Source organism: Adiantum capillus-veneris, chromosome 26, assembly GCF_014529385.1.
Source record: "Adiantum capillus-veneris isolate H3 chromosome 26, ASM1452938v2, whole genome shotgun sequence".
NCBI classification, from domain to species: domain Eukaryota; kingdom Viridiplantae; phylum Streptophyta; class Polypodiopsida; order Polypodiales; family Pteridaceae; genus Adiantum; species Adiantum capillus-veneris.
In genome coordinates this window covers 116,090,285-116,117,420 of record NC_140956.1, presented here as the reverse complement: position 1 = coordinate 116,117,420, position 27,136 = coordinate 116,090,285, and the positions used below count along the sequence as shown (strand labels likewise).

Below are 27,136 nucleotides of genomic sequence, written 5' to 3'. Positions count from 1 at the left end.
TACAAAGTGAGCTTATAAAGCCCACGGCACAAAAGGCCAGATGCAACAATTTCATCACCAAAACTGAGATCATGAACTGTACATCTGTCATCCACAAATTTGACTACAAGTCCAAGTCTAGCAAGTACGGATATAGACAAGAGATTGTTCTTGATCCCAGGTACATAAAGTGCATCAACAAGTGTGAAGGAACTGCCATTTCCAGCAGTAAGCACAATCTTTCCAACTCCCTGAACCGGATAAGAGGCATTGTTGGCACAAGTGACTGAATTCCCATGAGGGACAGACTCGAGAGAGGTGAACAATTCACGATGTGAGGTAATGTGCTTTGTAGCACCACTGTCGAAATACCACACATGTGAATCTGCAGCAACTGACAAGCATGCATCATGGACAGCAGGAATGTAAGTGCACTCTGTACTAAAAGCCCATTCTGCATCAACATCAGCATCACAATCTCCTTTCACAGAAGACTCAACAATGGCTGCATTTGTAGTGGAACCAGCATTTGTAGTGGAACCACCCTCTTTCTTCTTAGCCTCTTTGGCTTTCAACTTAGGACACGACTTGATCAAGTGATCATTAGCTTTACAATAATGGCAACGCATCTTCTTTTTGCCCTTATCACCAGAATTTCTAGACGAATTGCTGCCAACAAAAGCATTAGGAACAGAAGTTTTGCCACTCGCAACAGAACCATAAGAAGTGGCCGCATTGCTATTACCACCCTTTCTTTGAGAAGTAATAAAAGCTTGTTCAACTGCACACTGCCTAGTTCTGTTTTTTTTGGATAGTGACTCTTGCAACAGCAATGTGCATAATGCATCAAACTTGACAACTTCAAGATTTCCTTGGGTCATCAATCTCCAAGTACTAGAAAAAGTCTGGTAGGAATCTAGTAGTAGCAAAAGTCTGGTAGGAATCTGGTAAGGCATCAAGAACAGTCTACACAAGGGAACTGTCTGAAATGACTTCATCTGCAGAAATAAGTTTCTCATTGATATCCTTGACACCAGCAAGGAAAGTGTCCATATCATCTTCCTCATGCATAATCTTCGACTCTGGCTCTTTACGCAGCAAAGCAATTTTAGCCTCATTGCGGCTTGCATAAAGACCTGCTAGACTATCCCAAGCCTGTTTTGTAGATTTTGCTGAACGAATGTGAGGAACAATGGTGCACTTCACAGACAACACAATCAATGCATGAGCCTACGCGTCCTTTACATCCCAACGAGCTTATTATGTCGTAGGCAAAACAACTCTAATAGCCGAAATCCTTGCAGCAAGACCTGCAACATCCTCAACATCGCCTACATCCTCAAAACTAGGACGTACATCAATGCCCTGCATAATATTCCAGACGCCCTTTGACAAAGAACGTGTTGCATCATATAAGCCCACATAGGGTAATTGTCCCCATCCAACCTGTCCTTGGTAGCAAATATCTTGAAGACATCTGTGTTGTTGTCAGCCATGGTAAATGCTGCACTTGATGTGAAAACTGCCCGAAAATAGGAGAAACGGAGCGGGAACAACACATGCTATATAGCACAAACCGTAGAAGACTGTAAGGCACATGTTATGCTGAAATTGGCACTGATAGAAATTTTGCACAAAATGACGAAATTGTATGTGCAGACCTGGCTGTAGTGGAAACGGAGGCCGAAATGAGCCCGAATCAGAAATCTGAGCAGACTGAGCTCTACGACCCTACCCAAAATATTTGTCAACCTGCAAATGCTCGCCAAACCTCACTGTAATCGAAGAAAGTGAGCAGGTGTGTGCTGGAGCAGCTGGCGACTAAGCACGGGAGGACGTAACCTGCTCTAATACCAATTGTTGGAATTAGGGTTGCAGAGAAATGCACACAGCTTGGAGAAGACGAAGGAAGCTCAAGGCACAAAATAGAGAGTGTGTTACTTAGTGTGCAATGGAAAGATAGATAGCCCTAGAGTGATGGGCGTATATACAATGCTCGGGGGAAAAAACCTCCTAAAGAGGGAAAAAATGCCCCGGCGGTCCTAGTGTGTTCACACACATCACTACCACATGGATATGGTAACACTATGAAGATGAACTAAGTCATGAGGGTCTACATGAGGTTCCACATCTCCTAACTATGAAACCAACAAATGCATCGATGGGTATAAGATGCACATCCTTATTGATGATGGATCTACTCATAATATTTTGAATTAGAGATTAAAGATTCTACAAACCAAGAATACACAGTTATATTGAAGGTGCCGCAGGAAGCGTGTGCGAGAGCAGAGAGAGAGAGACCTGCTTTGGGTGGAGCGTACAGCAATGTTATCATGTTTGCAGCTCCTTATTCTGTTGTATTAAAGAATATGTGTATACATGGTTAAGTTAGCATATGGGTTAGTAGTAAGTGGGATGTCCGGCCAGTTAGCCTAAATCCCATAGCCTAAATCCCAACAAACTCCCACTTGAAGGCCAACGCAGCCCAAGTGACGTGGTATGTACAACCGTGAAGCAATCTAGTGGCTTCAACCTATACCCATCAACTCACTGCAAATGTGTAAACCGCTCCAAAGCTAAGCCTTTCTTCAAAGCATCTGCTGGGTTGTCGTCAGTGTGTACCTTGAACAAATCAATGAGCTCTTTGGCCAAGATATCTCTCACGAGATGATACCTGACTTCAATGTGTTTCGATTTGGAGTGAAACACGGGATTCCTTGCCAATGCAAGAGCACTCTGACTATCACAATAAATCACTGGAGTCTCATTAATGCCAAGATTTTTGACCAAGCGAGATAACTATACAGCCTCTTTACTTGCATTCGACAATGCAATGTACTCTGCTTCCGTAGCGGAAGACGATGTACAATCTTGAAGATGTGACCTCCAAGATACTACTGCTCCAACAAATATGAAGACATAGCCAGATGTCGATCTTCTATTGTCGACACAACCCGCATAGTCTGGATCCGCATAACCCATGATGGATGCATCAATGTTCCCGAAGCGTAAACACTTGCCGACCGTACCTTTGAGGTACATAAGAATGTGTTTCACTGCTTCCCAATGCTTGCTACCAGGATTTGCCATATATCGGCTCACTACTCCCACCGCAAAAGCAATGTCTGGTCTTGTGGCCACCATAGCATTCATGAGACTGCCCACTGCCGAAGAATATGGTACCTGAGCCATTTCAGCTCGCTCAGCATCAGATTTGGGTGCATCTTCCTTGCTGAGTTTCAAGAATGCCTACATTGGGGTACTCAATGCTTTCCCCCCCTGCATATTGAAACACTGCAAAACTTTCTCAATGTATGTTTCCTGAGATAACTCAAGAATACGACGTTTGCGATCTCTTTTGATTTGCATGCCAAGATAGTGCGTAGCATCCCCCAAATCTTTCATTGCAAAATTATTACTAAGTGTTTTCTTCAACTTAGCAATTTCCGCAATGGATTTCCCAGCTATAAGCATGTCATCAACATACAAAACTAGAATGATCATCGAGCCATCATCTAGCTTTCTTGTGTACAAGCAATGATCCTCTTCGCTCCTTTTATATCCTTGAGCCCTCATACATGCATCAAATTTATGATACCACTGCCTCGAACCCTGCTTTAAGCCATGTTCCTTTTTGAGCTTACATACTAGCTCCTCACGGGATGCGTTCTCCTAAACAAACCCTTCAGGCTGCTGCATGTAAACATCCTCATCGAGATCCCCGTGAAGAAATGTTGTCTTCACATCCATTTGGACAAGTTCCATGTCCTCAATCGCCACAAGACCAAGTACGGTTCTAAGCGTTGTCATCTTGACCATAGGCAAGAAGATTTCATCAAAATCGACTCACTTTTGCTATTTGAACCCTTTGGCTACAAGTCTAGCCTTGTACTTTGGATTTGGATCACCTGAGGTAAATTTCTTCTTGAAAGCCCATTTGCAAGGTAAATCTTTCGCATCATTTGGCAGTTCTACCAAGTCCCAAGTGTCATTAGCCAGAATCGAGTTGTACTCAGATTGCATAGCCTCCTCCCACTTCACCACATCATTCGTCATCATGGCTTCTTGGTAGTATCTTGGCTCACCGTAATCGGTCAACATGATGTAATCAAGACCTGGCTTGAAACGCGCAGGTAGACGAGAGACTCTAGTAGATTGTCTCACTCCTTGACCATTGCTATCCGCTCCCTCTGGAGCATTGCTAGTGGAAGGTACATCACTAGCCCGCTGAGTTGATTTCACTGTCTCTGAGGCAACATCCTCAAAAGTGGCTCTCCCAATTTCTATTTCCTTAATAGGTTGTTTATGCATCTTCGACTCATTGAAGATCACATCTGAACTATGGATGACTCGATGAGATTCCGGGTGCCAGAGATGATATCCCATCTCTCCATCTGCACCATATCCAATGAAAATACATTTGTGTGACTTTGGCTCTAACTTCTGTTGAAGTTGTTTAAACACGTGAGCATAAGCTTCACAACCAAAAACACGTAGATGGTCATTGTGGGGCTTACGTTTAGACCATAACTCTTCTGGAATCTCATAATTCAATGGCATACTAGGCGAACGATTTATAATGTGCACTGTAGTCAAGACGGCTTCTGCCCAAAAGCCTTGTGTGAGATTTGCCCTAGAAAGCATGGCTGTGACTCTTTCCTGAATCGTACGATTCATGCGCTCAGCAACTCCATTTTGAGCTGGTGTGTATGGTGCAATAAACTGCCTTTTAATCCCCCTTTTAGCACAGAAATTGTCAAATTCCTTGGAGACATACTCTCCACCGTTGTCAGTCCGCAACCTCTTGAGTTTCTTGCCAGACTGATTCTCAACGAGTGCTTAAAAAATTTGGAACACAGGAAGAATTTGATCCTTATGTTTCAAAGGATATGCCCACACCTTTCAAGTAGAGTCATCTATGAATGTCACAAAATAGTTGGCCCCCCTAGAGATTTGGTTGACATAGGACCACAAACATCACTATGTACTAAATCTAGAGGTTCAGCTCGCTTTTGACCCAATGGTAAGTGCACCGACCTAGTTTGTTTGCCATAGATACAGTGCTCACAAACAAGAAAGTCAACATAAGACAAGACTGGTAAGTAGCCAAAACGACTCAAAGTTCTCGTTCATTTCTGGTTAATATGACCTAGCCGGCATGGAATACAAGGTACCATGCTTCTGACCTCTGAGTACAACAAATTACCTTTGCGTACTATCCACGAACCATTGCCAAATGTGGTGTTGTAGCCCAAATCATCAAGCTGACCAATAGAAATCAAACTTTTAGTCAACTTGGGCACATGTCTGACATTACATAAAGTAAAGTGCGTGCCATTCCTTAGATGCAATTTGACGTTTCCGACACCCTCAATGTCTAGTTCATAAGCATCATCAAGTCTCACTTTGCCACAAGAGTGAGAATAAGTAGAGAACCACTCTCTATGTGGTGTCACATGGAAACTCGCACCAGAATCTACTATCCAATTCTGTGCATTCTGCGCATATTCTGTAACAAGAGCCTCGACAGGTAGATCTGCTGCGAAGACCAATACGTCAGAGGTAAGTGGCATAACAACAGTTGGAAGAGTCTCTACAATAAGAGCATTTGAGGACTCTAGCACATTGATCTCCTCTAACTTTGCTTTGCCCTTGTTTGAATCATCAGACCTAGAAGTTTATTGGATTTTTTATCCTTCTTCCTTTGCTGGCATTTCCTGCAATCCTTCTTCACATGCCCTTTTTTATGGCAGTGATAGCACTCGACATTACGCATAGAACCCCAAAACTTACTGCATGAGCCCCCACGTTCCTTGCTTTTGGCACGAATTTGAGTGCGACCCCTCTGTCTATCACTAGCAACATACGCACCATCATCCTTCTTGCCTTCGAGAGATTTCCTGCGAATCTCCTCGGTAAACAGACTCCCAAGGACGTCATTGTACACTAGACCGGTACCAGCAGGTGCTGAGTTGCTAATCACAGTACATAACGTATCCTAAGACGAGGGTAAACTGCATAGCAAGAAGATACATTTGATTTCCTCATCGAAGACCAAACCCTGAGTGGTCAACTGAGTGAAAATGATATTGAACTCATTTATGTGAGTAGAAATAGTGCCCTCTTCCTTCATACAAAGGTCAAACAGCTTCTTCATCAAGAAAACCTTATTAGTGGCACTTTTGTTCTCATAACTGGAACACATCTTATCCCATACATCTCTAGCAGTCCTTTCTCCAACTATAGTAAAGTAGACAGATTCGGCCAAATGCAAACGGAGGGTAGATTTGGCCTTAGCATCAAGTTTCTCCCACTCAACATTTGTATACTCGCCCTCTAGGCGCTCCATGATGGGATCCAGCTGGCCTTTTTGTATAAGAACATCTTGAATCTGCTCTTTCCAGATAGCAAAATTTGTCCCATCAAATTTCCGGATATTGTAAATATCCTTTTCACCGCTAGATGACATGGCTGCAAACTAAAGATAATATGGTGATAAACACTGGTAATTCTGAAAAAATTTCGGCAGAGTTTCCCCAGAAAAACTGACAGAATCTCAATCCAAAACTGTCACAAGAGATCAATAACACATAAAAAGTAATGCTCTCAGAGCATAAGACAGGCGCATCAACCACTAATTGTGCATAAAAAAGTCAAAAGCTGACCCAAGGCTGCCAACACGGCGTCAAATGCACCTAGCCCTCTCTATGCATGTCCTATGGCGAGGCCACGAAAAAGGGGTACTCCAGCAACCCATATCACCAAAAGGATCTCAACATTCGAGAATTCCTCAGCTCAAGAAAACCTCACGCTATCGACCCTCACAAAAGGTTATGCAGACAAGAAACCAGCACAGTCTCAGAAAGGGCCTCCGAACCGAGTCTCAGAAACGGTCGGGACTACCAGAAACAAGCCAAATCGGCTCCACAAAAAGTACATATGGCTGTTTCCGTAACTCAACGTACATCCACTGTCAACAATACTGCAAGGTGAAGTATATGCACTTAAACAGGCACCAAACGAAACAGTAAACAAATCCCTACGGGGAGTAAAACCACTCTCAAAAGAGCTCAAGCACTATCAAAAGTGCCAAAAACAATGCATATGTGCATCAAATACTCCCACTGAAATCTGTGTTGATGCTAAGCACTGCAACCTGTAAGAAACCTGGATGTCCTGTATGTATGCAAGAACCTGTGAGGAGATGGATGCCTGAAAAACTCGAGATAATGTCGATGCCAAAAAGTGCTCCTAATCAACCCATAAACACCATCTCAATAGCACATAATAGCACATAATAGCCATAAAGCGGTTATATACCATCCCAAAATAGTCTCTGAACAACCTGCACCTGTGTCATGTACCTATACATGTATCTGTAGCAAAAGTGGAGTTGAAAAAATACAACTCCTGAAGCGTAGCTCTAAAACTGCAGGACACCTGCACACCTGATGGAAACGCTCTCGGAACGCTAAATTTGTCGATGCCGAAATCGAAAACCTGTTTGTCCTTTTGAAAGTGCGCGCGCGCAGATGCGAAAACGGCAAGCACAAACCCTGCTCTGATACCAGTTGAAGGTGCCGCAGGAAGCATGTGCGAGAGCACACACACACACACACACACACACACACACAGAGAGACTTGCTTTGGTTGGAGCGCACAGCAACGTTATCCTGTTGTTGCAGCTCCTTATTCCATTGTATTAAAGAATAAGTGTATACATGGTTAAGTTAATAGATGGGTTAGTACTTAGTGGGATGTCCGGCCAGTTGGGCTGAATCCCAACATATATCATCTCTCTTATGCAAGGACAAGGCTCTGATGTTAGGGATACTATGGTTAAGGATGCTCCGTTGGTGGTTCAGAGCCATCCAATGAAATTAATTTTTTAGGTTATGAACATGTCAAGAGCAAATGTGGTTCTCGGACATGAGTGGCTTTATGGAGTTGAACTTAAGTCTAAAATATAGCTATCAACATGACACTCTTCAATTTGGAGCTAATGGCAACCATGTTTTGCTTTTTGGAGAGTGTGGTGTACCCACCTCTCCTCTCATATGTACAACCAAGTTATAGTTATTGCAGCAAGCAAATAAAATAGAGAAACTTTATTGCGCTATCACGTGTTTCACTTTTTCATACATGAAGATAAAAGCTTTAAGTCTAATTTTGTTTTCCAAAGTGAGAAACTAAATCAAATTTTGCATGATTGTGAATATGTATTTCTTTGCGATTTGCCTTTGGGGTTACCTCAAGAGCAAAAAATTCGACAAATTATAGATGTGCAACCAAATAGTAAACCTATAAGCAAACTAGTATATAAGCTTAGCCGGTTCAAAGTAGGAAAGTAAAACGTCAACTTGTTGATTACCTCAATAAGAGTTTTATTTGAACCAATTCTTCTCCATGGGCATCTTTAATGCTCTAGAAACTATTCTTAATTTCAATAAAGCTAGTCATCCTCACACTAACTAAGAGTTTTTTGAGCAATGAGAAATGAGAAGAACATGCCTCATTATTATTGTGTTGAGAAAGTGGGTTGAGATAGTGTTTATAGATATATACATTATGAGTAGAGAAGTTTACTAGTTGAAAACCTAATTTGGAACACCTTAAAGTACTTGAATGTATTGGTTATGTGTTGTGTCAGATAAGTTGTAAATGAAGTTGGACCCAAAAGCAAAAAAATGTGTTTTTATTGGGTATTTCCTTGAGCAGAAAGGTATAAATGATACAACCCTATCACATGTCAAGTGAAGATGAGCAGGGATGTTTTACATTAGTTGAAAAGTTGATATATTGATGTAAAGGATGATTTTGGGACTGATGTAAAGGATCATATGGAGCAGTCACAAAGATATGAGAATGTGAGACATGGTTAGTATGTATCCAAGTTGAGGAAAGCACCTAGAGCTTTGCATGAGAGGATTGCAATCCATTTGATCACTATTGGTTTTTGTAGGGCTATTGAAGAGGATCACACTTTGTATATGTGGGAGAATGAGGCACGTATTGTGGTCACGTGCATCTATGTGGATGATTTGATTGTTGCAATAATGAGGCTTATGTTGAGCATATAATGAAACAAGAGTTAGGAGTTTGACATCAAGGTTTATAGAAGCTGCGTTACTTTTTCGACATTGAGATTAAACACATCAAAGAGAGCATATGGCTATCACAAAAGCAATATGCATTGGAAATGCTGTCAAAGTAAGGTATGGCTAATTGTAAGCCTTTTAGAATGCCCTTAAATTAGAATTTGAAGATGGACTTGAGAATGCTACCATGTACAAAAAGATTGTAGGTAGCCTCATCTACTCAACAATCTTACGACCAATTTGGGTTACATGTTTGAGCTTGAAAATTAGTTTGTATGGCCGCCTAGGGAGCCGCACTTGGATACAAACAAGCACACCTTGCATTACGTAAGTGCTACCTTGGATTATGCACTCTTTGATGACGTTCGCACGGAGGTGCAACTCTATGGTTACACGGATGCAGATTGGGTGATGGTCTATTTGATCAATGATCTACCACCAATTTTATGTTCTCATTTGAATGTGTTGCTATCACTTGGAGCAACAAGAAGCAACCCACGATTGCTTTGTCAACAAGCACAAAGGCTGAGAACAAAGATGTTGTAGTAAAAGCATGTGAGGTAGCATGGTTGGAGATGTTGCTTGGAGAATTTGGCATACAAGTTCATAGGCCAGTTGTCATTTACAGCGACAACCTTAGCAACATAAAGCACCTCAATGCACTACTGCATCATCAAACACGGTCTTGGATTATGACATTGACCTTAGGTACATGAAGACAAATAATCAGGTTGTATACATTTTCACAAAGGCCCTAGGAGCAGAGAAGTTGAAGCAATTTCGAGCTATGCTTAGAGTACGCAAAATGGCATCAAGCTCAAGGGGGAGCGTTGAGATATCAAACTCTACACATGGTACATCCAAATGACTTCTTACCTACATTTCTCACTAGCATGAGGTAGCGAGCATGAAGATCATGGCCATTGGTACTACAACTAAACTTCACTAACATTGTCTATCTACCGAGAGTGATGGCCACTGACTTTGCCAGCTCACTCACAAGTCGTTTCACATTGACCATTGCACATAGTTCTTGCTATGTTGCATTTTCCACTTGTGTTTTGTAGACCTTATCAACACTTTGAATAGTGAAGAAGAAAGAGCTTTGAGACTCCATCTCAATGGTGTGCTCTCTTTGCTGTGTGTGTGCGTGCTTGCGAGCTCTCTCCTCTATTTCTTTACATGTATGTTTCCATGCAGGTTTATGTCCATCCCCAAACCAAGTTGCTAATATGGGATCACAAACTTCTCAGGGCACATAAAATGACTCATATGGACTACTTTTGGGATTGCTGTGCTCACTTGGAATTGAATTGTGATGAAGGCTCGAGGTCAATCACTAATTAGAAAGTCCGTTTTGCTTCCAAAATTACAAGAAAAGTTGAGTTGAGAGCCCCACGATAAAGCTGCCTGTATTTGGTAAGGCCTCACTCATAAATACTCCAATGTGGATATATGATACAACAGCTCTTGCAGTCCAGAGATGAGCTACTAGTTTGTCAACAAGGAGTTGAAATTCTCCAGCAGACTCTTGATCATACACAATGTTTCTGATACCACGGCAATATTGAGGACATTGCCAAAGGGATGGTAACCTAGTGGGGTTAAAGTAGATGTGTGGGTGTTTAAAGACCCAGGTTCGATACGCAGCGCTGTCGTACCTCCCTAAAAAAAGGGGACCACCATTATTCGTTTGCTTGCAAAACCGATGTTCGGGAGGCTAGTATACACTCCCAAGTGCACGTGCATAAACAAACAAAGAATTTCCCGTTTGCTTTTGCTTGCTAAAATTGCACAGACCTTTACTGGCTACCTGCCAGCTATTATATGTACATGGCATACCATCAATGCCGGTATGATGTTAGATGTGACCCCAAAAAAAAGGTATAAATGAATCTGTATTCTCCATCAACAACTATCTGTTTTCAACCTCTTTGGGCACAAGTTTTCATCTGTTGATGCTTGGAGCCCATGATATGTATGTTGCTTTCCTTTCTCGGAGTTATTGTGACTCGAATGCACATCACTCGTTTCGCTTGTAGCTGCTGCACAAGGATCTTCTGAGCCGTTATCATATGACGCGGTCTTAGAAAATGACCTCTGCTGTTCTTGAAGCATCCTTTGCAGATGTTTCCCCTGCTCCTCTATGCGAAGCTGTAATGCCCGTTGTACCTGTAGGTTGGTTTCAAAGGTTAGCCCCAGATCCTTACTTGTGCACATGGAAAAGAACATCAAATTACAAATGCCGCTTGTTGATCAAGTAAGAAATAATTACCTTAATACGCCTGAAATTTGTGGAGATTCCGAAAAGTACCCCTCAAAATTCAAAAATTCCCAAAATACCCCTTTTATAATCTCGCAAACATCTCCAAAGACTGTTTTGTAGCAACTCTTCATAAGAAGATTGGTTCTCCCTCAATAGAAGATGATAGCACTGGGATTTTAGATGGTATTGTGGGCTCTCAAGAAGAAATGGTTCATTATTTGTAGATACAAATGCTTGAGCTCACCGCAAAAACTTTGCAATCCATCCATTATTTGTAGATACAAATGCTGAGCTCACCGGAAAATCTTTGCAATCCATCCAAAATTGATGCAATGATATTTCCAGAATTTTTTATATTTGAGGGGTATTTTGGAAATTTCCATCAATTTCAGGGGTATTTTGGTAATTTTCCCATCAAATAATCCTTCAGCAAGAAATCACAGTCCGCAGAAAAAGGACAAAGCTCTTGCGAGACTTACCTCGAGCTGCTCATGGAGCTGTTTCTGCATTTCCATCTGCAGTTGCAAAGCTCCGTTCATTTGTGTTGCCCTGCACAATAATGTCCATAACTTTACATTTTACTTTTTCGGGCTAGATCTGGCAATGACAAGGGGAAAAGAGCTCATATCTTCACCCTGTGATCCTAAAACAACAATACATGCAGGAAACCTTACGCTGTTACATCTATCATTGTTACAGCTTCGATGGTGCTTGGGCTCTTTCTCTTATCTCCACCTGCAACAAAACACAAAAAATGTCATTGAAGACCAAATGGTAGAACTCTCACTCAAGATGCTAGCTCTAATTTAGGCAAATTTCTGAAAGGGGCTGAAAGCCATTCTCCGTGCTTTTATGCTGCCATCAAATGTCTACTTTGGTACTTTCAGTAGATTTGACTAAATCCAACCTATGATCACTATAGATCATAAAAATCTACTTGGTTCTAAAGCTTTCTTCTGGCTTGCAGATTCTGAGCCAGAAAGAAAGGAAGTCATATAAGCGTCCTATAGAACCAATCAAATACGTCCAAATTCACAATTCATGTAAATATAAGAAAAAAACCTTCCTTTATGACTCATAAAAGCTCATTTTACAACAGTGAAAATAATTCATAGGGTTTTACATGGAGTAAGAAGATAAGGAGACGTGGTTCCAAACAGACACTATCTGGCATAACAAGAGAAATTAATGAATTATCCGCATCTATAAAAAAAAGGTTTGCAACTGCACTGGACAGACAGCGTCTCCTCTTTGTTAGAAAACCTGTCTTCCATCAAAGTATGGTCTGTCTAATCTAAAAAATACATGAAAATTCTGAGGCAGTGTTAGATCGCCACAAAGATAGCAAAGTTTTACCTTCATTATTTGTTGGAATATCTTTTGTAATGCGGTATTTCTGCAGAAGCATGCAATGTTAGAATTATTTGTAATGGAAAAAGGGCTGGTGTTGAAGAAACAGAGAGGGTTTGGACCTGTAGGTGGCTCTTCACATGGGATAGTTGAAGACCAGGTACATCCATCAAGTTCAACACACATTTTGGGGTTGCCTCTACAATAGAAAGAGATGGTTATGTGATCTGCACATGGAGGCATAATTTGACAAATGCCACAGAAAATGGCTTCAGACAAATACTCACTTTCTGCCCCACCCAACTCTTCCACAGCCTCTATGAAGCGTTTATGGAGCTCCGGAGTCCACCGTAGCCGCTGCTTTTGGATGCTGCCTGCACTATTATGTAAAACATTTCCTGACGCATCATTGCCAGAGCTATGTGTCAATTGACTTTGAGTCTGTTCATTCTGCAATACACATATTGATTGAGAAAAATGCAAATACTATTTTTCATCCGCAATGCACCATTAGTCAGATCCTCAAAATGAAATGCAAGTGAAAGTAAAGTGTTCCCTTACCGAGCTTTTTGGGCACTCATCAATGCCACACATAAGCACCTCTGTCAGGGACGCAATGGCATCCCTCTCTGTTGCCAACCGGCCCCAGCTGGGCCACTCTATCCTTGAATTGGGAGGATGATGCCGAGGTAGTAACAGTTGTTCTAGATCACTTGTATCCGACCGACATGGAGCAAGAGAGGAGGGAGGCACACAGGGAGCTTCATTGTTGTACGACGAGCATTCTGCACTGAAATCCAAAACCTCATGAAGCTCCGTCGATGGCTGTTGCATAGGCTGCACTTTGGGTTGTAACCATGGCTCCCTTTGCAGCGATGGATCATTTTGGTGCTGCCTAAACATACGTTGACGAAACTGTTCTGTTTGATAATGTTCAAGTTGATTCTGATGGTGGCACCGATGTTGCTCGAATTGAGAGTGTTCTTGATTTTGAGGCTGATGACCATGTTGTTGAAGCTCACGAATATGCCGATATTCTAGCTCGTGTTGCCTCCGGTGTAGAAGAGGTTGAGTCATGCACCAACTACAATCAGATGGTGATGCATCTTGTTGTGACATGGATGCTTGTGGCTCTTCTTGCCATGGGAGTCCTCCTGCTTGGTAAAATTGATGACGACGATTAGAAACTTTGACATCAAAAAAATGGTCTCCAGGATGCTGATGTGCTAGCTGAGACTCATAACCATCATCATGAAGCTTTTCGGCATGAAGGTGTCGATGATTCTGTTGTAACCGGACATTGTCGTGGAGCCGATAAAAGCCTGGTTCTTGATGTGACTGGACACAACCATGTGAGGTAGACGGCGAAAGCCCAAGCCCCCGGGGACGGTTGGGCACAAGACCATAATTGAACATATCAGGGTGAAGTGGATGACCAGAATTGGTCAAAGAACATACTCGAGGTGAAGGAATTGATGCTGGCTTCGTAGAGGAAGGCGGAGACTGCTGCAGATCATTGGGTAAAGGTACTTTACTCATGTTGGCGCCCCCGCCCCCCCCCCCTGCCTCTCTCTCTCTCTCTCTCTCTCTCTCTCTCTCTCTCTCTCGTTGCCCCCACTTAATGCTTGATGTTATTGTCTTCTGATGGCTCTGAGGACAAGTTTCAGAGATACAAATTGACTAACCTTCTTTCATCCAACAAGGGCTCACAGGAGCTTATATGGAGACCAAAAGGTCAATAGCTGAGAGGACCCATTTTCTGCTTCTTCTTCTTCTTTTTATGCTGCTTCTCCTACTTCTTCCTCAGAAATGGTGAAGTCAATAAGAACCCAATTTCTGCTTCTTCTTCTGCTGCTTCCTTAGAGACGGTGAATTCTATAAGAACCCGCCTTCTGCTTTTTCTTCGTCTTCTTCTTCTTCTTCTAACTCAGCAATGGGAACCCGTCAATCCAAGAGCAGAACCCACCTCTGCTTCTACACCAACAATGAAGAAGCCCATAGAATGACGAGTGGCCTCAGTAAAACCTAGCAATCAATGAGACGAAGCTGACAGGATGTCAGTGGCGGATCTTGGATGGGGGAGCCCGAAATGATGAGGGAAATGGGGGTACAAAAGTCGTTTTTGATGGGCGCTTTTCGGAAGGAGCACAGCAGACGACCCAGAAGAAAACAATTATGATTGCCCTTTATTCTACGTAGCGTGCGTGGATTCTTAGGAGGAAGGGGGGAGAGAGAGAGAGAGAGAGAGAGAGAGAGAGAGAGAGTGTGTGTGTCTATGTGAGAAAGAAGAAGCCTCGACACGACTCCACAGAGTGTATTCTAGAGAGAGAAAGAGGATGAGAGATTCTTTGCCCCTACGAATAGAGGCACTTCCTGTCACATATACATGTTCGATACCTGATGTCAAAGGCGCTTTTCTTGGGTGGGCATCTATTGTTCGCCTATGCTATGCCTCTACAGTGCATGAAGAGACAATAAAATAGCTAAAGGCTGTCCTCCAAATGGACCCTGCCCCCAACATTACAAATGTGGCTTTGGGCTTTGCTCCAAGAGTCCAAATGGACAAGATAAGACTAGCCCACTCACACACACATTCAACACGGGCTCACATTTGTTCAATTTTGGAGCCTCCAACCAACCTTCAAAATTTAATGGGGTCACCCTCCATGGACAAGGTTCCACAATCCACATTCTACTTCATGACTCGCCCCAGTCCCCACACACAACCACTTGCACCCCCACTTGTTGACATGTTAAAGCTTTAGAGGCCCCCGCATATACACGATAAAGCGCCATGGAGAAATTATTTGACGCTTTTGGGCTGCACATTTCAGAACCCCTATATATAAACTGAGTTCGGCGGTAATTTAGAAACCCCTTTTGTGATATGTATGAATGAATACAATGACCCTTTACTTTATTTTTGTAATTCCAAAATGGAATATCAAAAGCCCTTTTGTTAATGTATCTGTGTTAATTTGCATAAAATGTTTGCATTTAAAACGTATCTTGTTGAACTCACGTGGTACATTAATGAAGCGTAGCAGTTCATGATGCAACAGCCATGGCGAGCTCTTTAGCAATACCACACACACACACACACACACACCCATGGCACCTCTCTCCCCTCTCATGGCCAGTTCGCACCCCCCTTTTGCATGAAAAATCTTCTCCTTGTTTTGCCACATGGCCCTTATCAAAAGCTAGAGGCAGTTCTCGTGGTAGGCCACAACCCCTAGCCACGTGTAGTGTGTGCATGCCCCTAAACCATAGGATGATTCAAATTCCTTCTCCCTTGAGAAGAATTTTCATCCTCGAAAGTTTGATTGGAAGGAACAATCCTAAAGTCAAGGATCCTCAAGTCAGGAAACCTTTTCTAACGAGTGCTTACTCACTCCCATGTTGAGCTCTCTTCAGTACAATCCCTCCACCTAACTAAACACTCTTTATATTGCCCTTGCGAGAGTGGGGTTAGCAAGTAGTAAGCATGGAGAAGGTGGATCACATATGGCGAGGAGGTGGCATTGTGGGATGCGTAATGATAAATTTTGAGCGCTCAGATAAGCTGACAAGCTCCAACTTCATATGCCACTCTAGATACTCGTCCATGCTGGCAATCTTGATTCCCCCCTCATTCATTCGTGGCCTATACATTAGCATGATGTTTGTGAGGTGTGCACTGCATAGTATGTGGCACCTACTATAGTAGTACATATGGCTATTGCCCACATACAACATTGCAAACCACTACCAACGCAACTTTTATGAAAATCAATTTCAGCCTTTTAGTTCTATTAATAAAGACCCACTTAAATATCTATACTTTGGGTATATTATCAAAAGACCCGTAAAATTTGTGGAGATTTTAAATACCCCTCACATTTTAGAAAGTCTCAAGATACCCCTGGGACCTCATATATCTCATATTTGGCCAGAAGTTCCCAAAACGCCCTTCAATTTTTTCAAAACTTCCAAAATGCCCCTCAAATGTAAGCATCTCCAAGGGCAATTTTTTTGCAACTCTTCATGGGAAGATTGATTCTCCCTTGACAGAAGATGATAGAGCTAGGATTTTATCTCGTACTGTGGGCTTTCAAGATGAAATTGTTCTTTATATTTTAGACGCAAATGCTTCTATTTGCGAGTTCATTGGTGAGTAGTTCTGAAGATCTTTATCTCGTTAAAATTATCAGACTATGCAAAAATTAGCATACTCCATCCAAAAATGATACAAGGGCATATAGCTGAAGTGGCCGAAAGGTGGCAGAGCTAGATCCAGTGTGACTGATCACTAGGAGTGTTGGATTTGTCATCAAAGAATTAGCAAATGAGACATCTAGTCAAACGAAGCAAAGCAAAGAGGCTCATAAGTAGTAGAAATAGAGAGCTATTTGGAAGGCCAAGGGAAAGGCCAAAGAAAGGGATGAGTGACAAGAGAAGATTTGTAGAAGAGAATGCCAAAAAGGTCAGAATGATCAAATTCCATAACCATTTAAAGGCTTTTGCCGAAAGCTTTAGAAGCTCTGGAAAAGGAAATCCCAGATGTGGAATTTGGTAAGAATAGTGCTGGAGTAGAAATCAAGGAACTAGCAAAATTATCGAAGGAGCACCCTAAGAAAGAGGTTCGGCAAGTCAAGGTGGACTTGGCCAAAGCTAATAAACAAGATCTAGAGATCTAAAATGTTCAACAGTAACAATCTAAATCTCCACAAACAGATCCATCAGCTAAGAGATGCAAAAGGCCAGTTGAGGCATGGCACTGCAAGGACAATCTTGGTTCTCTTTTTTAGATAGTAGTTTTGGAATGAATAAGACCAGATATATGCCAAAGTTTGTGAGAGAATCTAAATTTTGACTAACTCGACAATATCAAAGAACGTTACTTGAAGTGGCTAGTTTCATCAGAAGGCAGAGGAAGAGAGAGTCAGACGCAATGGTGGTTGATTTATGTGAAATTAAAGATGACAAAGTACCAGTCATTTAGATCAACTACAAGATCAAGAAATAGTGGGAACCATTGTCAGTGGTTGTAATTCTGGATGGCAATGCAAGAGTCAATATCCTGGAGGAGCATGTTCGATAGAGAGAGGATTCAAGAGATGAAACTTGCACCTTTCAAATTAGAATGGCAAACTAAAGGATTATTTGGGTTAGTGGTCAGATTGAGACCCATTAGATCAGAGTCAAATCAGAGAAGTTTACAACCAATTTTTTGGTTCTAGATGTTCAAAGTGTAGGGCCCAATAGAAGAATACAAATCAAAACTAGCAATACCATAAATTGGAGAAGAGCAATGTGCCCATAAGAGTTATGCAATGCGTATTGGACCAAGAAGATAGAAAGGATGTTAGCATTGATCAACATCTTCCCATGATTGAGATAGACTTGAATGCAGTTCTTCTTGGTCAACAATGGGTAGAACAACAAAGACAATAGTATTCAATAACTTCACTGAGTCAAATCTAGGGGAAAAACCAATTAATTTGGATGGTAGGCCTTCTGGAAAATATTAAATCTAGACAACTGGGGGAACTGGACCGGATGAAGAGGACATGGAAAAAAGGCAATAGAATCCCAAGCAATCGAATGCAATAGGTTACCACTTGATTAAGAGGGGGATTTAGCTAATATAGATAATCATTACAATGAATATGTATCGAGTATATGCACAAAAAAGAAGCTAGATCACTAGGCAAAAGAAAAGGGGGTGGAATGCCAAATTGGTTATTACCATATGATCAATAAATAGAAGAGTGGGACTTAGTTTCAAAATCGGATCCTAAGGTAATAAATGGCAATAAACATGTGAAAACAGAGATCAAAGAAAAATCCAGGCAACTATTTTAGAAGTATTGAGACGTTTTTGCTTGGGAACATACGGATCTAAAAGGCATCGGCCCAGAGGTACAATATACCACTGAAATCAGATGCACTACTAGTCTAACCCTAGAGGTACACTATGAATTTAAATTATGCAAAGAAGATTAAGGAAGAAATTGACAATTTACCAAAGGCAGGGTTCATTCATTGAAGTGGCAAGCGATGACTGGTTGTTTCCTAATGTGGTAGTTCCAAATAAGAATGAGAAACTCATGTTATGTGTGGACTACACGAAACTAAATGCTCAGACAATTAAAGACCATTTCCATTACCATTCACAGATGAGATAGATGGACATGAAATGTATAGTTTTCTGGATGGACACAGTGGGTATAATTAGTTCAAGATAGCACCAAAAGATCGAACCAAAACAACATTCATCACTGAATGGGGAGCTTTCATGTTTTTGATTATTCCATTCAATCTATGTAATGATCCAACAACCTTTCAACAATTTATGATGGAGATCTTTAGTGAGTTCTTGCACAAGTTTCTGGCAATCTTCGTGGATGACTTCACAATCTTCTCATCTAAAGACATGCATATCCTATTTCTAGAGATGGTATTCAAAATATGTACAGAGAAGAGGATTTTTCTAAATCTCTACAAGTCAGTTTTCATGGTTTGGAATGGACAATTACTAGGATATATCATGTCCAATGGCATAGAGACGGCTAAAGACAAGGTCTAAAGTGTCCAATAGGCAAGAGCACCAACAAATGTATCTAAATTGAGTTCGATTATAGGTACATTAAATAAAATCGAAGGTTTATTACTATGTTCGTAACGAAGGTCGTTCTATTATATGAATTAACCCAAAAAGGAGTTAAGTTTATCTAGAGTCCAAAATGTGAATCCAGCTCCAGTCTCTAAAGGAAGCCATTAACACGAAACCAATCCTTTGCTAACCAAATGGGAGGTCTTTTCTCATGTTCATGTAGATGCCTCTCATATGGCGATGGGAGATTTGGCACAACCCAATGGAAAACTTGATTGTCCAATATACTTTTTTAGTCACAAATTCAGCACAAGGTAGAGCAAGGGTATTCAACCACAAAAAGGGAAGCATTGGGCATGGTATTTAGTGCCACAAAATTAAGACATTATTTGTCAGGAAAGCTATTCCATCTTTATGTGGATCATTAGGCTTTACTTTTTGTGTTTAATAAAGTAGCCATCCAAGGAAGGTTAGTCAGATGGATGATGTTCCTTCTGGAATTTGAGGTTAAGATCTTCCATCTCTTCCATAAGCCTGGCAAGACTCGCTGTGGTGTATATTTTCTATCCTGAAGTATGGAGGGTATCTCATTAATAGTAGATACAGAATTATTTCAAATGATGAAAATAGGGGAACCATATCCACAGTGGCAGGATGTGTATGATTTCTTTAAGTATGGTGGATTCCCAGAAGACTGGTCTCAGTTTAGTTAAAAGGCTCTTATTATCAAAAGTTTGAAATTTCCTATCATAGTTGGATCTCTATACAAAACTGGGCATTGATGGAGTGTTGAGAAGATGTGTACATATGTAAGCAAGGATACAAATAATTAATGAGGCACACAGTGGCAGTTCGGGAGGATATTTTTCTACTGATATCACATAGAAGAAAATTTTATATGCAAAATTATGGTGACAAAGTATGATGTCTGATATTCAAGCCTTTTGTAAGACATGCAATATTTGCTAGAGAATGGGTAGACCTACTGCAATAGATATGACACCTCTGACCACAATTCATGAAGTGGAGTTTGGCTTTCATGGGACCCTTCAAGAAAGTCACCCCTAAGAAGAACAAGTATATATTTGTGGCTACATATTATGTCAACAAATGGATGGAGGCTAAGGCACTTCCCAATAACATAGCTAAGTCCATAATATGGTTCTTATATGAACATATCATAATATGGTTCTTATATGAACATATCATAATTGTTGATATGGTTGCCCAATAAAGACAGTTTCACATGAGGAGACTCATTTCATAAATGTAAAAATTAAGATCGTAACTGAAATCTTTTCCATCAAGCATCGAAAGTCCACACCTTACTATCCAAGATGCAATGGACATGCTGAGAGTAGCAACAAGACTATCTGTTAAGTATGGAGCCTGATTTACCCCTTGTAATTTTAAGTCTTTAAAACACACAATTGTAAGGCCCCTATTATGAGGAGAAGCCATCATACGTAAGAAAAATCACTCGTCGGAAAACCAAAAATTCATGCCCTTTGCCAGAATATTATGGCCGGACGGCGGCCGAAAAGTGGTCAAAAAACGGTCGATCGATTGGCCAGTTGGTCGGTGGTCGAAAATCAATGGCCGGTGACCGTTGGCCAAATTCGATGGCCGATGGCCAATTTCAAGACGGGCTTGTCTTCTCAAGGGCGGCCACACATGGGCGCATTGGAGAGTCCAACTTGGACTTGTCTACACAAAGGTGGCTACACACGGCTGCCTCTCATGAGAGAGGGCAACCCTTTTGGCCTATAAAAGAAGGCCTCTTCTACACACAAAACGTATAAAGGTGTATTGTGAAGTTGATGTGAGGTGGTGAGAGTGAAGGAAGGCGGGAGCTCCACTAAAGGTATAATCCCTTTGTAACCTACTTCTAGTTTGAAGTACTAAAGCCATTGAGTGACTGCTTTTGGTGGACGTAGCCCACATTGGGTGAACCACGTTTATCATGTGCGGCTCTCTCTCTCTCTCTCTCTCTCTCTCTCTCTACTCTATAATCTCTCATGTGTGAAAATTATCTCTCCATTAAGTAAACTAGTATAATATCTACTTAGCTAGGCCCTATTTCCTAACACTATCAAGCCTATTTTGACTAAGATCATTCACAAGGAACCTTACATCTAGTATGGGAAGCTTTAGACAGCACCCTAGGCATATAGAATAGTACATAAGATCACAACTAGAATGAACCAATTCAAAATGGTGTATGGAACTCAAGCTAAGATGAAATTAGACAAAGGGCAATGCCAGAATATGAAGTGGTACAACAACAAAGAAAACACTGGCATGACAGTAAACTAAAAGGATAGGAGTTCAAAAACGAGATCTAGTTTTGCTATACTAATCAAAGTTAGGCCCAAAGAAATTACCCAATATGAAGATAGCATGGTCAGGACTCTATGAAATGGACTGGGTTTTCTCTAATGGCATAGTCACGCTAAAGGATTTGTCTAGATTGATGTTTTCTTGTGTCTATAATGGGTCAAAAGTTAAGTAGTATTAATCAATCCTAGCAATTCTCCAACGCCAATATCTGAGGTAGTTGAATCATTTGACTCTGAAAATCCTTTATTGCACTTACTTTTGGTAAGATCTGAAAGGGTCAAAGTCAACGAGGACATTCAACCAAAGACTGTTATAAAGGTTACCACAGCCTAATCTCAGATACCAGATGTCCAAATGTCTAGATGAGGTTGGAAGCAACTAACGATCACTAGCAAAGCATTAATTCATGTATCTTTTGGATATCTTACTGGTAATTGTTATCATGGAAGAACCAATGCATGATTGCCACATCAATAATGACTGTTGTTTTCCTAAGGAGCTGCAAAGAGTGGAGCATTCATGAATTAGAATCACTATGAGGCAAGTACGCAACCCTACAACCATTCCCTCACTTTCAATGCACACGGAGCCTATTGCCACCAATCCTCTTGCTACTACAACACCTTTGCATTGCACACATAAACCCTTATGTGCACGCTTGGTTTCCATTGCCAAGCTCATCAAGTGATTTCTCCTTCTCCACATAGGTATTTTTCAAATTTTAAATATGGGAAGGAGTAGTGCCATCTCCTCCAAGGTAATGTAGGCAATGCTAGAAGATCAACAACAAGCCATAGAGGAGATTACATAGAGTTTAGTAGAGGAACAACCACAAATGGAAATCTCATTCAGGCTATAGGGGCAAGTACTTCTTCCTAGATAGAGAGAGGGAACTACTCTAGAACTAGGGTACAACAATCATTCTAAAGGCTACAAAAATCCCAATTGACTTGACTATTATAGAACAAGCACAATAATCATAAATGGTCAAAATATTTAGTTTACTCGTACAATTTTCCACATATTGAGATTATCCTTTAACAAAAAAGACCAACCCAAATAAAACATTCAAATCCAAAAAGAAGAGAACATTGAGAGGACAAGGAATTTCAATATCAAGACTGGAACGAAAAGTGGTGTACATGTATGCTATTGAGGCAATCAGTTTAAAAAATAATCCAACTTCTATTTTTGAAAAACTCTTCAACATATTACTAGCCAGAACATTGAACAAAAAAACTCCAATCAATCTAAGCACTATTTTGTAGTAGTGTGATAACACAAAAAACAAAAGTCAAAACCCGACATGTGTTCAAAGCTTCTCACATATGGAAATATTTCTATTGGGCTACCTACCATATACTAGAAAATATAAATGTCAAAATTGTCACGCTAAGGTTGAGTGAGGCAAAAGCTCTAAAAGACCAAACAAAAACTTTAGAAGCACCAAAAGAACAAACTGAAGTAGCCACACAAGTGACCAAGAAGCATGATCTAGACAAAAGCCCAACAGAAACCTCTGAACCGGCTTCCAAGAAACAAAAATGACAAAAAAAAATTGGGCTCAACTTAGCGCTAGAGCAAAGAAGACAACGGGAACATTGGGGGAGAAGAAGCAAAAGTAGCCATTACATAGATAGCTAGCACTTTTGTAGCTATGGCCATTGTACTACTAAGTACAACCCACGAGACCACCATCAATTTTTAGTAGAACCCCCATCAGACAACTGAACATGTAGGAGCATCAAAACAAGCTACCATGATGACCGAATAGGGCACAACAGTCACCACAACCTTAATCAGGCCTGTGGACAGAGAATTGGTTGGTGTGTGATCTAGTACCTCCAAAAGAATGGTAGTATCTTATAATTTTCTAGTAATTAGATATGAACCAGAGAGTGTAGATGTCGAAACAATCACAGATGGTCATGTCACCACCACCATTTAGACAATCACTCCCATAGAGTTACCCTTATGGATAAATGCATAATTATTATGAGGAGGGTGAGGTAACAGCTTAGTAAAATTCTCAAGTGAGTTCCACTTCAAGTTGAGAAGACCTCTAATCTCCTTTACAAGATGCATACCTTTATGATGATCACTCCCATAGGCACCCTTATGGATAAATGCATAATTATCATGAGGAGGATGAGGTACAAGTTTAGTAAAATTCTCCAATGAGTGCCACTTCAAGTTGAGAAGACCTCTAAACTTCAAGTTGAGAAGACCTCTAATATCCTTTACATACCTCCAACTAGAAAATCCAAGACTAGGAAGTGATAATTTAAGAGGTCGCCCAAGGGGTCCACCTTTCAAAAATACCTATGGCACATGCATTCAAGAGGTATTTATAAAGCCCCTCTACACACAGACTTCACCATGAGGGGGTCCCCTATTAAGAACCCCCTATATAATGTGCATTCCCGAGGTACTTTAAAAATCCCTCTATTAAAATGATGACATGAATAGATTGAACCCTCTTTTTATATGAATTAATAAGTTTTATGAATTAACGGGGTCTTTTTTTTATAATGGATTAAAAAACCCCTCTTGTTACTGTATCTGTAATGAATCACTTAAAATCTCAAAATAAAAAATCCCTACTGATGAACGCACGTGATATATTAAAATGATTATACAGTAGACCCCCAAGAATTGACCATGAATTGAAAGACCCCTCTTCTCTCATAAACCTGTGATTGTTTTCAAAATTTTCAATTTTTGATCCCTCTTGGCCTCTTGTATACGTAATTTTGTAACTCTTTGAAAAGTAGAAAACCCCTTCTGATTAATTACATGCTACACTTACATATTTTGAGAGTCTCGTATGGATGGAAATTTGAATACATCTATCGCAACCCAAACAAGGAGATTAGGGTAAATGAATCCTTGGATGAAATCATGTGCACATATTCAAATACTTATTTAAAGCTAAATAGTACTAGTCATACTTTTGTTGAAAATAGGGTTGCAAGGAAACACACACCCTGGAGAAGATGAAAAGCTCAAGGCACACAAAAGAGAGTGTATATTGCTTAGTGTACAATGAAAAGATAGTTTAGCCCTAGAATGATGCGCATATATACAATGCACAAGGGGGAAACCTCCTAGGAGGGGAAAAAATGCCTCGACGGTCCTAATTGTGTTCACACACATCACTACCACATATATATGGTAACAAATCCCACTTGGGAGTGATGCGGTGAACAAGAGCTGGCACCTATTGTATAGGGAAGATCCATGCCCTAAGGACATGATCAATACACAAAGGGAAGTAAGCCCAAAGCTTTGCGAAAAGGTTTGAACTTCTCACAAGGCAATGCCTTTGTGAATAGATATGCAAGGTTGTCACGTGTCGGCACATAAGCCAAGTTGATCTCTCCTTTTGAGAGTCTTTCTCTAACATAGTGATAATTCACCTCATTGTGCTTTGTGCGAGCATGAAAAATTGGGTTCCTCACAACTGTCAATGCGCTCTGACTGCCAGTGTAGATGATGTTGGCAGTGCCCTGTCCAACACCCATATCAACCTAAGGCCTCTGAGCCATACACACTCAATCGTAGCTGTGAAGACAGCCCTGTACTTAGCCTCACAAGTAGAAGTGGCCACAATAGGTTGCTTCTTGCTCAACCATGATATGCACAAACTACCAAGCATGAAACAAAAACCACTTGTGGAAAATTATGTGTCATAACAATCAGCCCAACCTAAGTCTGAAAAAGCATGTAAGTCTGGCGGAAAGGATTCCCCCTTGGGATAAAACAAGCTAAGATGTAAAGTGCCACTCAAGTAGAGAAAAATCATCTTGAGAGCTTGCCAATGCTTAGACCCTAGGCTATGCATGAATCTACTGACCTATGAGACTGCAAGCTAATATCGGGACTTGTATTGCATACATAAATAAGGCATCTAACAGCAGTTTGATAGAGAGTGATACTACTGCTTCAGTTCCATACACCATTCGGAACGGAGTCATGCTTATTGTGATCTTATATGTTGTTCGATATACCCATAGTGCAGTCTGGAGATTCTCGTCCCAGTTGTGAGTTTGCTGACATATCATGTAGCCATTATGATGTACTTATTCTTTATGGCAGTAAGCTTCTTGAATGGTCCCATGAAATCTATCCCCATTCCATCAATATGCCCAAGGGCTGCATGGTGGTCTCTGGTGTCATGTTCGAGGCTGTAGGTCTGCCCACTCTCGCAAATGTCGCATGTTTTGCAAAAACTCGTTACATATGATAGCATGCTTTGCCACCATAGTCCCGCTTGCAAAATCTTCTTATATGTGATGTCTATTGAAAAATGTCCCCCTGAATTACCTTCATGTGCTTTTGAATTGATTTGCATTCTTGTACTTAAGGGTACGCATCTTCGAACACCATCACTTCCTAGTCTATATAATGATCCTTCTATAATGGTAAACTTCAGACTTTTGACAATCAAAGCCTTCTTTTGATTCTGCGCGACCAGTCCTCTAGAATAGCCCCATTCTGTAGGTAATCGTATACCTCTTGCCATTTAGGATTCGGTTCCTCTGTTGTCGAAGTCTGAAACAACTCAACATCTATTGGTTCATCCCTTAGTGATTCAGGTGACCAACCCTCAGTGCTCCTTGATAGGAAGTCCGCTCCGCAGTGTGTCTCACCTTACCTGGTTTATGGAAGATTCTAAGGTCGAAATCCATCAAGAACATCACCATCTTATTAGTCTTCCTTGAATGATTACTTTGTTTATCAAAAATAGCAATACCTAATGATGAACATAGAAGTGAAACACATTTCCCAATATATAATGTCTAAATTTGGTGGCGCTAAATACCATTCCTAGTGCCTCCCTCTCCGTTGTCGAGTAGCCCTGCTCCGATTTGCTAACCTCCGACTGGAGAAGTATACTGGATAATCGGTCCTTCCATCTGGTTGTGTCTAAATAGCTCCCATCTCCATTCCAAATGCATCAACGTTCACATGAAATATAACTTCCCATTTCAATTGTTGGAGTATCGGCTTCATACTAATTGCTTTCTTCAGAGACTGGAAATTGGCTTCACATTTTGCTATCCACACATATTTGGGCTAACTCGTATAGAAAAGTTATTTTGGTTGTAAACATATGAATGAATAAAAGTTAATATACCCCAAAAAGATGCTCAGTTCATACACATTCTTCGGAGATCCGGCTTTTTGAACAACCTTAATTTTGTCATCTGCCATTTTTGGATACTACATGTTCGAGCAACTACCCTTTCCATACCATGAATAAAGACTTGAAAGGATTAAGGCAAATGCGTTTCTCTCTGCACGCCGGAAATACCATCTCCCAAAATAATAGGTGCATTTCTTCATATGAGTAAATCGTGAAATCATCAACAAAAATTACCAAGAACTTGTGCAAGAATTCACTAAACATTTCCATCATGTATCTCTGAAAGGTAACTGGAGCATTATAGAGTCCAAATGGCATTACCAGATACATGAATGCTCCCCATTCAGTGATGA

The 27,136-nt window shown here is 40.9% G+C and overlaps 1 protein-coding gene across 2 annotated transcripts; it reads right to left on the bottom strand.

Annotated features, from left to right (window-relative positions):
• Positions 1 to 10,414: 10,414 nt before the first annotated feature.
• Positions 10,415 to 14,886, bottom strand: LOC147424038 (uncharacterized). 2 transcript variants are annotated; one of them, XM_086501631.1, is made up of 7 exons: positions 13,258 to 14,877; positions 12,984 to 13,146; positions 12,819 to 12,895; positions 12,703 to 12,742; positions 12,021 to 12,081; positions 11,826 to 11,895; positions 10,415 to 11,252 (listed from the first exon to the last, which is right to left on the bottom strand). In XM_086501631.1, exons 1-7 carry the CDS (start codon positions 14,233 to 14,235, stop codon positions 10,989 to 10,991), a joined length of 1,653 nt encoding a protein of 550 aa, XP_086357757.1. In that variant the 5' UTR covers positions 14,236 to 14,877; the 3' UTR covers positions 10,415 to 10,988. The 2 variants fall into 2 exon arrangements, 1 of the variants encoding a protein (XP_086357757.1); XR_015186598.1 differs by having other exon boundaries at positions 11,114 to 11,252; positions 11,356 to 11,895; positions 13,258 to 14,886.
• Positions 14,887 to 27,136: the final 12,250 nt, after the last annotated feature.

Excerpts from the sequence above, each read along its gene's own strand:
- LOC147424038 (XM_086501631.1), bottom strand. The coding sequence starts at position 14,235 with ATGAGTAAAGTACCTTTACCCAATGATCTGCAGCAGTCTCCGCCTTCC. Across the intron at positions 12,743-12,818 it reads ATGTGAAGAGCCACCTACAG|AAATACCGCATTACAAAAGA; the intron begins GTCCAAACCCTC and ends ATGCTTCTGCAG. Across the intron at positions 11,896-12,020 it reads ACAATGATAGATGTAACAGC|GGCAACACAAATGAACGGAG; the intron begins GTAAGGTTTCCT and ends ATTATTGTGCAG.